The sequence below is a fragment of the Rhinoraja longicauda genome, chromosome 25 (genome assembly GCF_053455715.1).
Source record: "Rhinoraja longicauda isolate Sanriku21f chromosome 25, sRhiLon1.1, whole genome shotgun sequence".
Classification (NCBI taxonomy): Eukaryota; Metazoa; Chordata; class Chondrichthyes; order Rajiformes; family Arhynchobatidae; genus Rhinoraja; species Rhinoraja longicauda.
This window is the reverse complement of record NC_135977.1, coordinates 18,213,856-18,228,568: the sequence shown is the minus strand read 5'-3', so window position 1 is coordinate 18,228,568 and position 14,713 is coordinate 18,213,856. Positions and strand designations below refer to the sequence as shown.

Below are 14,713 nucleotides of genomic sequence, written 5' to 3'. Positions count from 1 at the left end.
TGAGATGCTGCCTGACCTGCTGAGTTACTCCAGCATTTTGTGAATACACACCTCATAAGCTCTGCTTCTCAATAAGATCCTCTGTGCACTTGCCCCCTACTGACCTCGACATCAACTTGCCTTCACGCCTTAAACCGAACCACCAGAGTTTGGCACACACTCGATGACTGAGCATCAACAAACATGCCCAGCACCTGCAAGATCTGCACAAGAATGCTAATCTCCGCGCCCAAATGGCTTCACCTTAGCCCGAGACTAGACCTTCCGGTTCTGTGCTCGTTGAACTAAAAGGTTCTGCTTCTCAACATCTACCCTACCAACCCTTCTCAGAATCTGATTATCTGATCAGAATGGGTGTAAAGAAGGGTCCCGACCTGAAACGTCACCCAAACCTTTTCTCCAGAGATGCTGCATTACCCGCTGAGTTATTACAGTCAAGTCAAGTCAAGTTTATTTGTCACATACACATACAAGATGTGCAGTGAAATGAAAGTTCACCCACAGTCCAGCAATAGAGCAATAAAAATAAACAATTTCATACACAATCACAACCAACACAATGCAGGTGAACCGGCATCTGCATGTTTCAATGAGATCTCCACTCAGGGAATCCTATTTGATCTGGTCAACATATTATGAGCATTTGATGGCACTGGGTCTGTACTCGCTGGAGTTTGGAAAAATGAGGGGGGGGGGGGGGGGGGACCTCATTGAAACTTACCAAATGGTGAAAGGCCTGGATAGAGTGGATGTGGAGAGGATGTTTCCACTAGTGGGCGAGCCTAGGACTAGAGACCATAGCCTCAGAATTAAAGGACGTTCCTTTAGGAAGGAGATGAGGAGGAATTTCATTAGTCAGAGGGTGGTGAATATATGGAATTCTTTGCCACAGAAGGCTGTGGAGATCGTCAATGGATATTTTTAAGGCAGAGATAGATAGATTGTTGATTAGTACGAGTGTCAGGGGTTATGGGGAGAAGGCAGGAGAATGGGGTTCGAAGGGATAGATCAGCCATGACTGGACAGCGGAGTAGACTTGATGGGCCGAATGGCTCAATTCTGCTCCCATCACTTAGGTTTGGTGGCCAAGGCGATGCATAGTACTCCAGGTCTGTGCTTGCCAGAGCTCTGTACAAGAGCAGCAAGCCTTGTTCAGTCTTACACTCCAGCCCCCAAGACAATGATTAATGCATCATTTGCCTGAGTGTGGTAAAAACCACCACAACGGCCTTTCACCTGAACAACAAGGAAGCTCAACGCCAACTAACCGTCACCCTCAATGGGTCACCCCTACCCTACAACCCATTTCCTACATACCTCGGGGTGAAACTAGATCGGCAGCTGACCTACAAGCAACACCTTGCACCTCTCCGTGCTAAAGTGTCGGCATGGATCAACCTCCTGCGTTGCTTGGCCGGATCGTCATGGGGCGCCAGGACATCTACTCTTCGAACCAGTGCTCTTGCACTCGTGTACAGCGCCGCTGAGTATGCCGCCCCAGCATGGTGCCGCAGCGCTCATACCAGCAAGCTAGACGCCACCCTCAACGACACCATGCGGATCATCACTGGCTGCCTACGCCCTAGTCCGACGGATCACCTGCCGGTGCTCGCAGGTATCGCACCCGCCAAGCTTCGCAGAGAGTTCTTCACTCATAGGCTGGTGTGCAAGGCCCCATCGGACACCAAACATCCTTTGCACCACCTCGCCCAGGATTCACAGCAACTGGGACCTCAACGCCTATCATCTCGTCGCCCCTTTCTCCCATCATGCAGCAACCCTCTGTGGCTCCGGTTTCAACATACTAGGAGCATGGAGAACCAGCTGGGAACAGACATCGTGACCTCCTCAGTTCACTGTCGCACCGAACACCACAGCCCCACCCGGCTTGGACACGCCCCGCAAAGAGTGGGTCGCTCTGAAGCAGGTCCGCACAGGGGTCGGCCGGTTCAACGCCAACATGCATCATTGGGGGTTGCGTCCATCAGCAGCCTGCGTGTGTGGAGCAGACCAGCAAACAGCGCAGCACGGCATTTTCGACTGCACTGTCCTCCGTCCCCCTGGTGGAGGGGTAGACCTCACGGCTTTCGACAACAGCACATTGCACTGGCTACAGCGCCTGGAGGGCGTTACATCATTTCTGCTGCCTCAAACGCAAGAAGAAGAAGAAGAAGAAGCTTGCTTGTTGTTCCTTGTGCTCCTTGAACCAGCTTGGCCAGATTCCTCAGTACATCACCATTTTGTAACTTTACCTTTATAAAACAAAATGCTTATTTCTGCGAGCCTATCAATGTAAATAACATGGTATTTTCACAAGAAACCCTTTCCGTCATTGCCATACTTTCGGTAGACTGCTTTCTCCATGTGAAAAAAAGATTTTAAAAATGGAAAAGAGCGTTATTGCAAGATTCAAAAGATACCAAGCATCCCGAAAACTTCAGGGCAAGAGATAAACGGTAAAGTGCCAAATGAATACTTGCCCCATACAGTCATCAGGGAATAATTGGTTAAATGCTCTCTGAAGAGTTGGTGAAAGCAAAATTTGATAAAATAACAAGGTTGTTCTATTTAAATACAATAGGCTAGGGTGAGATGGTGTGGTGTTGCAGAGTGCTGAGATAACCAATGGCGGCACACTGGCGCAGCAGGTGGAGCTGCTGGCTCAAGGCGCCAGAGACCCAGGTTTGATCCTGACCTCAGGTGCAGTCTGCGTGGAGTTTGCACGTCCTCCCTGTGACCACGTGGGATTCCTCCGGGTGCTCCGGTTTCCTCCCACATGCCAAAGACGTGGCAGGTTAATTGGCCTCTGTAAAATTGTAGGAAGTGGATGAGAAAAGTGGGAAAACAGAACTAGTGCGAACGGCGAGGACTTCTGCAGAAAGGCCTGTTTCCACGCTGTGTCTCAATGAAAACAAAAACATACTGTTTTGACTGAGTGGAAGACATTTGGGATAATCAACTATTTTAAGTAATGGAGCATCTCAGGAGAGAAGGAATGGGCGACGTGTCGGGTCGAGACCCTTCTTCAGTCTCCCCTGAGATGCTGCCTGACCTGCTGAGTTACTCCAGCATTTTGTGAATAAATAAATACCTTCAATTTGTACCAGCATCAGCAGTTATTTTCTTATACTATCTTTTAAGTAATGGAGATAAGAACATGTGAGGTTCTCAATGCTTGGTGGAACATTACAACACTTTGCAAGAGTTGAGACCCAGTAACATGAATGGGTTTCATCTGGTCTTTATTTTACATATAGAATTAGGTTCAGGTGGATGAGAATGTAGGATAGCATACAACTAGTGCAAACAGTTGATCATGGTTGGCATGGACTCGGCGGGCCGAAGGGCCTCTTTCCAAGTTGCATTTCTAAACTAAACTCGAGATTTTCCTTTAAACTCATCAAAGCAGAGTTTCATGTAACCAGAAAAGATAAAAGGTTCATATTCGGAGTTAAATGGTGATGCAAATATCACAGCAAACAAAATCAACGTTCGAAGGAAGGTACATTTTGAAACCTGTATCAGAAGTGACAGCCAAGTGTTTGCTCATTGTTAAACAATCTGCAATGAAGGTCAGTTACTGTAAACCACCACGTTAGCTATCAGCTCTATTACTACACCTGGCACCCCTCCAGCCAAAGCTCCAAACCTGTTGCCCAAGCCCTCTGGCAACCCAATTCATTCTGCAATTCTCCATGGCCATCAGAACCCAGAGGTCCCCAAACTGCAAGAGCACACAGATTAGTTTTAGTTCAGAGATACAGCATGAAAACAGACCCTTTGGCCCACCGAGTCCACACGACCATCGACCATGCGTGCACTTGCTGTATTCCTTTTCTCCAAAGATGCTGCCTGACCCGCTGAGTTACTCCAGCACTGTGTGACCATTTTCAGTATAAAACAGCGTCTGCAGTTCCTTCCTACTCTCGTTCTAATGTTATCCCAGTTTTGCATCTTACACACTCGGGACATTTTGTTTAAAACAAAAACAGACAAGCCAGCTAACCTATGAACCTGCACGTCTTTGGAATGTGGGAGGAAACTGGAGCATCTGGAGAAAACCCATGCGGTCGGTCACAGGGAGAAGGTGCAAACTCCACAGATAGCACCCGAGCACTGGATCGAACCTGGATCTTTAGCGCTGTAAGGCAGGATCTCTATTGCTGCACCACCCTGCCACCCAATTTTGACTACGTTTATCGACCATGTGAGACAAGGAACTGCAAATGCTGGAACCTTGAGCAAAGCACAAAGTGCTGAAGGAACTCAGCGGGTCAGACAGCATAGGTAGAGGGAATGAACAGGCGGACTTTCAAGTCAGGACCCTTCTTCACTCTGACCCAAAATGGCTTCCATCCATTCTTTCCACAGATGCTGCCTGACCCACTGAGTTCCTCCAGGACTTTTTAATTTTATCTATCATGCAATTCGTGGTCACGGGGAGAACGTGCAAACTCTGTACAGACAGCACCTTAGGTCAGGATCGAACCGGGGTCTCTGGCGCGGCGAGGCAGCAGCTCTACCGCCGCGCCACTCTGACGCCCCCTATCTAACAGGTTTAAGATCCAAGATTAAAAACGCTTTCATGCCCAGCAATCTGCTGCAGAACTCATTAACGCCATCGTCCAACTGGTCAATTCACCATCAATCACCAATCCCAGAAATGACTCCCACTACAGGGCAGGGTCAACAAGCAAGTTCCCTGGGACAGACGGCATCTGTGGATGGAATAGACAGATGACGTTCCTGGTCAGAGTGAAGAAGGGTCCCGACTTGAAACACCGCCTCCCCATTCCCTCCACAGATGCTGCCTGACCCGCCGAGTTCCTCCAGCACTTTGGGCTTTGCCCAAGATTCCAGCATCTGCAGTTCCTCGCATGACATGGTCGACAATCCAGTTTATTATCAGCCGTTCAGTGTATGCTAAGGTGTAGGTTAGAACATATATAGGACATCACCAGCAAATAATCAGAGTTGAGTTTCAGCATTAAAGAGGCAGCTGACCTGCAGTGCATTGCGTATCTACCTCCCTGTGGTATCAGGGCCAGCGTGTTTGAGAACAGACACATCGCCCATTGAAAGGCTACATTGTGGATTTGCAAGCCCTCATTGAGCTGTACAGCACAGATCAGGACTCGAAGGCTTGAGCTGCAGGGAGGGGCTGGGCAGGATAGGACTTCATTCCTTGGAGCGCAGGAGGATGAGGTATGATATGAAAGAGCTACATAAAATCATGAGGAGAATAGATAGAGTAAATGCACAGAGATTGCTTTTTTTTTTTAAATCCAGAGCAAGGGAATCAAGAACCAGAGGACATAGGTTTAAGGTGAGAGGGGAAAGATTTAATAGGAACAAGAGGGGCAGCTTTTTCCACACAGAAGGCGGTGTGTATATGGAACAAGCTGCCAGAGGAGACAGTTAAGGCAGGAGCAATAACAACATTTAAACAGGTGCAAGGGCAGGAAAAGTTTCGAGGGATATGGGGCAAATGCGGGCAGGTGGGCCTGGTGCAGATGGGGCACCTTGGGCTGCGTGGGCAGGTTGGGCCGAAGGGCCTGTTTCCATGCTGTACGACTCCAACCCCTTTCTCCATCTTTGAGGCTTCTCTCTATCAAGTCTTAACTTCTGTCAAAAAAGTGCAACTTTAGGGAATCACTACGAACACTTCCAACAGAACAATGAAGTCAAGCTCTTTGAAGGCACGTTGAACTGCACATCACGCAAAGTCTTTTCACTGACTGGATAGCACGTAACAAAAAGCTTTTCGCTGTACCTCGGTACACGTGGCAATAATAAACTCATCTAAACCAAGACGCTGGAATCACGTGCAAAGCACAAAGTGATGGAGCAACCTAGCAGGTCGGACGTCATCCGTGGAAAGAATGGATAGGAGATGTTTTATGTCGGGACCCTTCTTCAGACTGATTACACTTCGGGGTTGAAAGCTGTACAAGAGAAGTGGGGTCGGGCCAAAGCCTGGCAAGTGATAGGTGGATACAGGTGGGGAGGAGATTGGCAGATAGGTGGAGGAAGCAACAAAGGCTAGAGATGGAAAGGAGACAAAAGGGTGTCAGGGAAGCTCTTTATCCAAGAGACACGCTTGAGAGGAAATGAGACACGCAGCTGGGAGGTTGACTCTCAAAGCTGGTTCCTCCAAAGAGACGCACTAAAATCAAGGGACATTATCATGTGAAATGGGGTCCACCATTTAAGAGTCAGAGACAGATAAATTACTTCACAGAGAGAATTATAAAGGTTTACGACTGTTATCTCAGAAGGCCGGTGATACTCAGTTGGCCATACTTCGTATCACAAAATGCTGAAGTAACTCAGCGGGTCAGACAGCATCTCTGGAGAGAAGGAATGGGTGACATTTCGGGTCGAGACCCTTCTTCAGACTGATGTCAGGGGGGGGGCGGGACAAAGAAAGGATGTAGTTGGAGACAGGAAGACAGTGGGAAGGGGGAGGGGAAGGGAGGGACAGAGGAGCTATCTAAAGTTAGAGAAGTCGATGTTCATACCGCTGGGGTGCAAAATATGAGGTGCTGTTCCTCCAATTTGCGGTGGGCCTCACCATGGCACTGGCCATAATTCAATGTGAGATCAACACATTTTTAAGAATCACAGAGATGGGCGTGAGGCATAGAATCAGCCATTATTGTACTGAATGATGTAGTATCCCAGGGGTTGAGAGACCCTCTCCTACTTCTTACGTTCCTGATTGCTAAAAATCAGAATTAAAAGAAAAAGTTGCATCAAAAAGGAAAGATCAATAAATTGGTTTCGCAGTTCCTTCCAACTTTAGCCTTCCCGCGGTAATCAGAACCAGTTACAGTCCCAGAAACCGTTGCAAGAAAGGATCCAGGAAGGAGTAGCAAGCGCATTGGAAGAGGTTGACACTTCTTTTCAATGAGGTTGTGCTTAGCAGAATAACAAAGCCACAAGCAGAAACACAGGCGGGTTTAAGGATGCGTTGGAAACCAGGCAGAATTTGTAGTAGGCAGCGGGGAAGAGGCACGGGGCAAGTGGGTCGAGATGCGGTGAACCAAGACGAGGAACAAAGTGTGAGAGGTTCACACTGTCCAGAGCAGCAAGAAGTAACCTCGCCGCTACCGTGAATGCAGTTGAAGAACGAGCAAAGACTTCCCAAAAGCTCATCAAGCTGGTCGGCGTACAGATGGGAACTGGGTTTGTACTCACCCTCGGGCAGATTGTCCTGCAAGACCATTACTGTTGAGAGCGTAGAAAACAGAATCAATATCACACGATGACCACAGTTAAAACTCACGGTGCCCGGAAGGGGGGGGTGGGATTAGGATTTTCTATATTGGTTGCTGGATGCGCAGAGACAACATTGGAAGTCATATCAGAGAATATAAAACAGTGCAGCACAGGAACAGGCCCTTCGGCCCACAATGTCTGTGCTGAGGATGATGCCAAGATCAACTGATCTCATCTGCCCCGCACGTGATCCATATCCCTCCATAGCCATATGCCTTTCGAAGTTGGATTGCTGGAAAGCCTGCCTTTCCTCATGGTTCTCTCATCCAGGAGATTCAGCCATGTCTTCTGTTCCTGTCCTTGGGCATCAACCTTTTCCCCCTTTCCTGATTGCTTGTGTTTTTATTAAGCTTCTTTCCCAAAAGCATCCCTCCTCCTTGGCCTTGCCACCCCCTGCTGTGAAGGTGCACGAATTCAGAAAGTTAGCTGGACCAGATGAGCAGTTCTGTCGAGGTCCGAACTGTTTTCCACATCCAAACGAGACCCATTGGAGATGATCCGGGAAAGACAGGAACCAGTCGGGAAAACAACTTTGCGCGTTCCCATTAAGGGCTTGCCTCTCTCACCCGTTTTCACAACAGCTCTGTTTGGGATTCAAATAAACATTTGCATGCTTCACACCATCAGACAGACATTACTCTTCCTTAATTCTCAAGTTGCACATTCTTGAATGGGAAAAACGCCGCCGTTTGTCGGCAGCCGGAGGCTTAATGAAACACGCCACATTGCTGTAATCAAGGATGAACTCGATTTAAATGGAAACGGAACAAAGACTTTGTGGGATAAATTCCCATAAAAGCAGCCGTTCAAAATGGCTAATAGCGCAACCCCAACTACACCCAGTCTGAAGAAAAGTCCCGCCCCAAAAGGTCGCTTCTCCATGTCCTCCAGAAATGTTGCTTGACCAGTTCAGTTGTTCCAGCATTTTTGTGTGTTCGACACAAGATTCCAGCATCTGCAGTTGCCTTATCTGAACAGTTTAACCACTGATCAATCAGGCAGCAGACGAACTGCAGGTGGAGATTCACTTTGCACGAATGTAACACACACCAGAACATCAGACTCGGACGCTGGGGTTTGCTCCTAATTTGAAACCAGTCGCAAAGGAGCCAGCTGTCATTAATCAACCCTTCAATGTGACTTTCCTTTCAAAATGAGCCGTCAAATGCAGCAACACACCTCAAGGGCACTAATCAGAGGTCATACTCACTGCGTAAGGCCACATTGCCTAACAACCAGTATCCAGTTTTCACCCATTCTATCCAAGAAGAATGGAGGATACAAAGGCAAATCTTCTGAGAAACTCACCACTATATTTGGAAACTACGGAATCTGTAGTTTCCAGCCTCACATGGGTGGTTCCTGGAAAGCAATTACAGTGCCCTCCATAATGTTTGGGCCCATCATTTATTTATTTGCCTCTGTACTCCACACTTTGAGATTTGTAATAGAAAAAAAATCGCATGTGGTTAAAGTGCACATTGTCAGATTTTATTAAAGGATATTTTTATACATTTTGGTTTCAATGTGCACTTTAACCACATGCAAAATTACAGCTGTGTTTATACATAGTCCCCCCATTTCAGGGCACCATAATGTTTGGGACACATGGCTTCACAGGTGTTTGTAATTGCTCAGGTGTGTTTAAATGCCTCCTTAATGCAGGTATAAGAGAGCTCTCAGCGCCCAGTCTTTCCTCCAGTCTTTCCATCACCTTTGAAACGTTTTATTGATGTTTGTCAACATGAGGACCAAATTGTGCCAATGAAAGTCAAAGTGCCATTATGAGAGTGAGAAACTAGAATAAAACTGTTAGAGACATCTGCCAAACCTCAGGCTTACCAAAATCATCTGTTTGGAACATCATTAAGAAGAAAGAGAGCAGTGGTGAGCTTACTAATCGCAAAGGGACTGGCAGGCCAAGGAAGACCTCCACAGCTGATGACAGAAGAATTCTCTCTATAATAAAGCAAAATCCCCAAACACCTGTCCGACAGATCAGAAACACTCTTCAGGAGTCAGGTATGGATTTGTCAATGACCACTGTCCACAGAACACTTCATGAACAGAAATACAGAGGCTGCACTGCAAGATGCAAACCACTAGTTAGCTGCAAAAATAGGTTACAGTTTGCCAAGAAGTACTTGAAAGAGCAACCACAGTTCTGGAAAAAGGTCTTGTGGACAGATGAGACGAAGACTAACTTATATCAGAGTGATGGCAAGAGCAAAGTATGGAGCAGAGAAGGAACTGCCCAAGATCCAAAGCATACCACCTCATCTGTGAAACACAGTGGTGGGGGTGTTATGGTCTGGACATGTATGGCTGTTGAAGGTACTGGCTCACCTATATCTTCATTGATGATACAACTGCTGATGGCAGTAGCACAATGAATTCTGAAGGGTATAGACACATCCTATCTGCTCAAGTTCAAACAAATACCTCAAAACTCATTGGCCGGCGGTTCATTCTACAGCAAGACAATGATCCCAAACATACTGCTAAAGCAACAAAAGAGTTTTTCAAAGCTAAAAAATGGTCAATTTTTTAGTGCCAAGTCAATCACCTGATCTGAGCCCAATTGAGCACGACTTTTATATGCTGAAGAGAAAACTGAAGGGGACTAGCCCCCAAAACAAGCATTAGCTAAAGATGGCTGCAATACAGGCCTGGCAGAGCATCACCAGAGAAGACACCCAGCAACTGGTGATGTCCATGAATCGCAGACTTCAAGTAGTCATCGCATGCAAAGGATATACAACAAAATACTAAACATGACTACTTTCATTTACATGACATTGCTGTGTCCCAAACATTATGGTGCCCTGAAATGGGGGGACTATGTAGAAACACTGTTGTAATTTCTGCATGGTGAAACCAAAATGTTTAAAAATGGCCTTTATTAAAATCTGACAATGCGCACTTTAACCACACGTGTTTTATTTTCTATTACAAATCTCAAATTGTGGAGTTCAGAGGCAAATAAATAAATGATGGGTCTTTGTCCCAACCATTATGGAGGGCACTGTACATGGAAGGGAACAAGGCTTCTGCGCGATGTGCTGTATATTCTGGCTAATCACTATGTCTGCCCGTGCCTTCATCGGGACTCATTTCATCAGGACGATCGAGCGTGTGGAGCCAGAGGGGAGATCGAGAGTGTGAAGTTATGAGGAAAACTGAGTGCGTGGAGTCCAGGAGGAAGAAAATCAAGTACGTGAAGTCTGAGAGGAGAAAGACCTCTTTGTCTAAGAGGACAAAGATTGAGCATGCAGAGTCCTAAGATAGCAAAATCTCACAGCAACTTTGAAAGGAGTGCCACTGACCCAGTTAAAAGCTGCAGAGATTCGTTTCAGGCAGTGAGCTGCAAGTTTCCATTGTTCTGAAGGGAGCTGTCGATCAGGAAGCAGGATTCAGAGTAACAGGTTAAGCAACATCCCCAAAGCACCACGCACCTTCTGCCCACAAGCACGTCTCTTATCCTCAGCTGGTCAAGTGCAATGTGAACCCAACTTACTCCATTTCTTTCTTCTCCGCTTCCTCTTGGGTCAAGTCATCCTCAACACTATAATCAAGGATGGAGCCCACTCCAAATGTACGATTTCGGCGAATCAAGGGCTTGATGTCCTCTTGGTCCTCCCCTGCCACAAACTGTCCATAAAAGGTCATCTTCATCAGCTTCCTGAAGAGCCATTTCCCCAGCAAGGCCCGACTCAGATTGATGAGCTGCAACAAGAAGCCAATGCATTGTGGAACCATGAAGGAATTCACACGACACCACCCAAACAAATACTCCAATATGGACACAAGAAACTGCAGATGCTGGTTTGCAACAAAAAAACAAAACAAACACCCACAAAGTGCCAGAGTAACTCAGCAGGTGAGGCAGTGTTCTCTGGAGAACATGGATAGGTGACATTTTGGGTCGGGACCCTTCTTCAGACTCTCCAATGTGATCACACTTTATGCTCCAGAGGGGGAAAAAAACCAAGTAGGATTTATAGGAGGGATTTAAAATCGTTCAAATTTGCACCTCAATGGAAACTAAAAACCAGCGAGATCTTAGGAAAAGTATTCTGCACATGATTTTAATGAATCCCCTTATGTTTTTCCTTTCAATCCTTGCCATTTTGGCAATGGATGAAAACCCAAATAATTAAAATTGTAAATGCAAATTTCCATCCAGAGTGTAATCAAACCGACCAGCATTCATGTGTAGGAAGGAACTGGAGGTGGTATCAGTTCCTGAAAAAAGGTAATGACATACTTCAATGTTCAGAGTACGAAGAAGGGTCCCGACCCAAAGAGTTGCCTATCCATTCCGTCATAGATGCACCCTGACCTGCTGAGTTCCTCCAGCACTTTGCTCAGGATTCGGGCGTCTGCAGCTTTGCGTGCCTTCACAGTATTTTTCTGTTCAGTTTGGGTTTGTTTTTTTCCATAATGTGGATTCCAATGCAATCAGACCAGGGCGAGAAAACAATAACATGGTTGTGTGGTTTAATTCCAGCTGTTATGCATAATACCTTCAAAAATACTCTTACACTGGGATCAGAGTCCCACGTGTTTCCTGATCAAGGTCCACTTTGACATGCAAGAATGGATTCACTGTTGGATGTGCTCCCACTTTATCTTTTTTATTCCCTTTCAATTCTTGCCATTTTGGCGTTGCATGAAAACCCAAATAGAAATATTGCAAATGCATATTCCCATGCAGAGTGTAATAGAACCGAGCAGCGTTCATGTGTGGGGAGGAACTGCAGATGGTTTAAATCAAAGATAGACACAAAAAGCTGAGGTAATTCAGCGGGACAGGCAGCATCTCTGGAGAACATGGGTAGGACACTGACATGTAAGGACCAGCTGAGGGATGGGACTGTCCAGGGAGAGGAGAGGAGAGGAGAGGGGCGTTGTGCTGGAGATGCGGCACCCCGGCAGGGGGATATGGGCGGGGAGAAATCGGAAATCAAGGGGGCTTCCTGGAAGAGTGGGAGCAACACAACTCCAGGGCAGAGAGCCCAGCGTCTCTGCACCCAGCGCACACTTGTTGAGGCGAGAGCCTCCTCTCCTCTCTCCCTCCTCCCTCCCCTCCCCACCTCCCCAATCTAGCTCCCTCTTCACTCACTTCCCTTCCTCCCTCCCCACTGACCTTCCTCCCTCCATCTTTCTCATCCATCACTTCACTCATTTACTTCCCTCAGTCTGAAGGGTCTCGACCCGAAACGTCGCCCATTCCTTCTCTCCTGAGATGCTGCCTGACCTGCCGAGTTACTCCAGCATTTTGTGAATAAATACCTTCGATTTGTACCAGCATCTGCAGTTATTTTCTTATACTTCTCTCCCTCCCCATCTCCCTCCCTCCCTCCACACCCACTCACCTCCCTCCCTCCATCCCCACCTCCCTCCATCCCCATCCACCTACTTTCCCTCCCTCCACCTCCCTCCTTCCCCATCCACCTATCTTCCCACCCCATCTCCCACTCTCACTCTCCCTCCCCCACCCCATCTTCCTCCCCCTCCCTCCCTCCCTCCACCTCCCACATCTCCCTCCCCACCCCCACCTCCCTCCCCCCCTCCACCTCCCACCCTCACCTCCTTGTGCCTGTCCACCAGCAGGGTGTATGAGCAGAGGCGGAAGACCAACAGGCTCCGGAGCAGCTGTGCGCTGGTCTTGCTGCGATAGGCTTCGCGGGGGTTGCTGAAGTCGGGCATTGGGGCGGGGGCTGGAGCCGCTGGCGGGCGGGGGGCGTCGCGCTGGGGCCACTGAGCCTGAGCCTGAGCCTGGCCCCCACCCCGGGCCTCGGCCTTGGCACTGCCCGCCGCATCTTCCTTCTGCTTGGGGGCGGCGGCGGTGGAGCGGAGCCGGGCACAGCAGCTGAGGGAGCGGCCCGGCAACAGGAGCAGAGGGAGCGCCAGCGTGGGGCGGAGAACACAGCCTGCCATGGCAGTGTGGAGACACACTCACTGTGCACACTCACACACACACACACACTGTGCACACTCACTCACACTGTGCACTGTGCACACTCACTCACACACTGTGCACTCACACACACACACTGTGCACACTCACTCACACTGTGCACACTCACTCACACTGTGCACACTGTGCACACTGACTCACACACTGTGCACTCACACACACTGTGCACTCACACACACTGTGCACTCACACACACTGTGCACTCACACACACACACACTGCACACTCACACAGGCTGTGCACGCACACACACTCACACAGGCTGTGCACACACACTCACACACAGGCTGTGCACACACACACACAGGCTGTGCACACACACACACACACTCACACAGGCTGTGCACACACACACACACTGCACACTCACACAGGCTGTGCACGCACACACACTCACACAGGCTGTGCACGCACACACACTCACACAGGCTGTGCACACAGACACACTCGCAGGCTGTGCACTCACACACACACTCTCACACACACACAGGCTGGTGTAGGTCGTACACACACACACACACAGGCTGGCTGGTGCACACAGATGTGTTACACAAACAGTGACTACACACACACACACAGAGTGGCTACACACTCACACTAGATTTACACACACGAGTTACACACACGCACAGTGGTTACACTCACAACGGCTACACACACTAGCGACAGGCAGCTTTCACACGCGATGGTTCCATGCTCGCTCAACACAGACACCGGTTACAGACCCCGTGTTCACACGCGATGGTTACATGCACTGGGCTGGGGACACACACACTGACTGGGTGCAGACCCAGCCTTCACACACACACACACTGTGTTACAGACCCAGCCTCCACACACACACACTGTGTTACAGACCCAGCCTCCACACACACACACTGTGTTACAGACCCAGCCTCCACACACACTGTGTTACAGACCCAGCCTCCACACACACTGTGTTACAGACCCAGCCTCCACACACACTGTGTTACAGACCCAGCCTCCACACACACTGTGTTACAGACCCAGCCTCCACACACACTGTGTTACAGACCCAGCCTCCACACACACTGTGTTACAGACCCCGCCTCCACACACATTAGTTACATCCTCCCCATTGTATCAGTTTTCTGTCCCTCCCGCCCAATCAGACGCGAGGGCGCGGCCCTTCCCCCTGGCCGCCCTGAAACAAGGCAAGCCTTTGCGTCATTAACCTTCTTATTCCTGTATGCCCCAACTAATGAAAACAAATATCCCGGATGCTTTCTGTGACTACCTGTGTTGCTGCCCTCAGGAATCTATGTACAAAAAAATTCATATCCGTCCTGGCGTTCTACCATTAATTGCGTCTGTTCCAATCTTATTAATCCTTCCAAAATATAACCTGATATTTTCTAGTATTAAGTTCCATCTGCCATTTCTTTGCCTGCTTTACCAGGCAAAGCTTTATCGATATCAGATTTGCCT

At 48.4% G+C, this 14,713-nt stretch overlaps 1 protein-coding gene across 1 annotated transcript in view; it reads right to left on the bottom strand.

The window, feature by feature from the left end:
* Positions 1 to 14,339, bottom strand: part of LOC144605878 (proline dehydrogenase 1, mitochondrial-like) — a 43,797-nt gene extending 29,458 nt beyond the window's left edge. Inside the window, exons 1-2 of the mRNA XM_078421508.1 lie at positions 12,874 to 14,339; positions 10,799 to 11,007 (exon numbers count right to left, since the gene is read on the bottom strand). Coding sequence (XP_078277634.1) covers positions 10,799 to 11,007; positions 12,874 to 13,224 — 560 coding nt within the window. The 5' untranslated portion in view covers positions 13,225 to 14,339. The remainder of the gene's footprint in view (positions 1 to 10,798; positions 11,008 to 12,873) is intronic.
* Between the last annotated feature and the right edge of the window lie 374 nt (positions 14,340 to 14,713).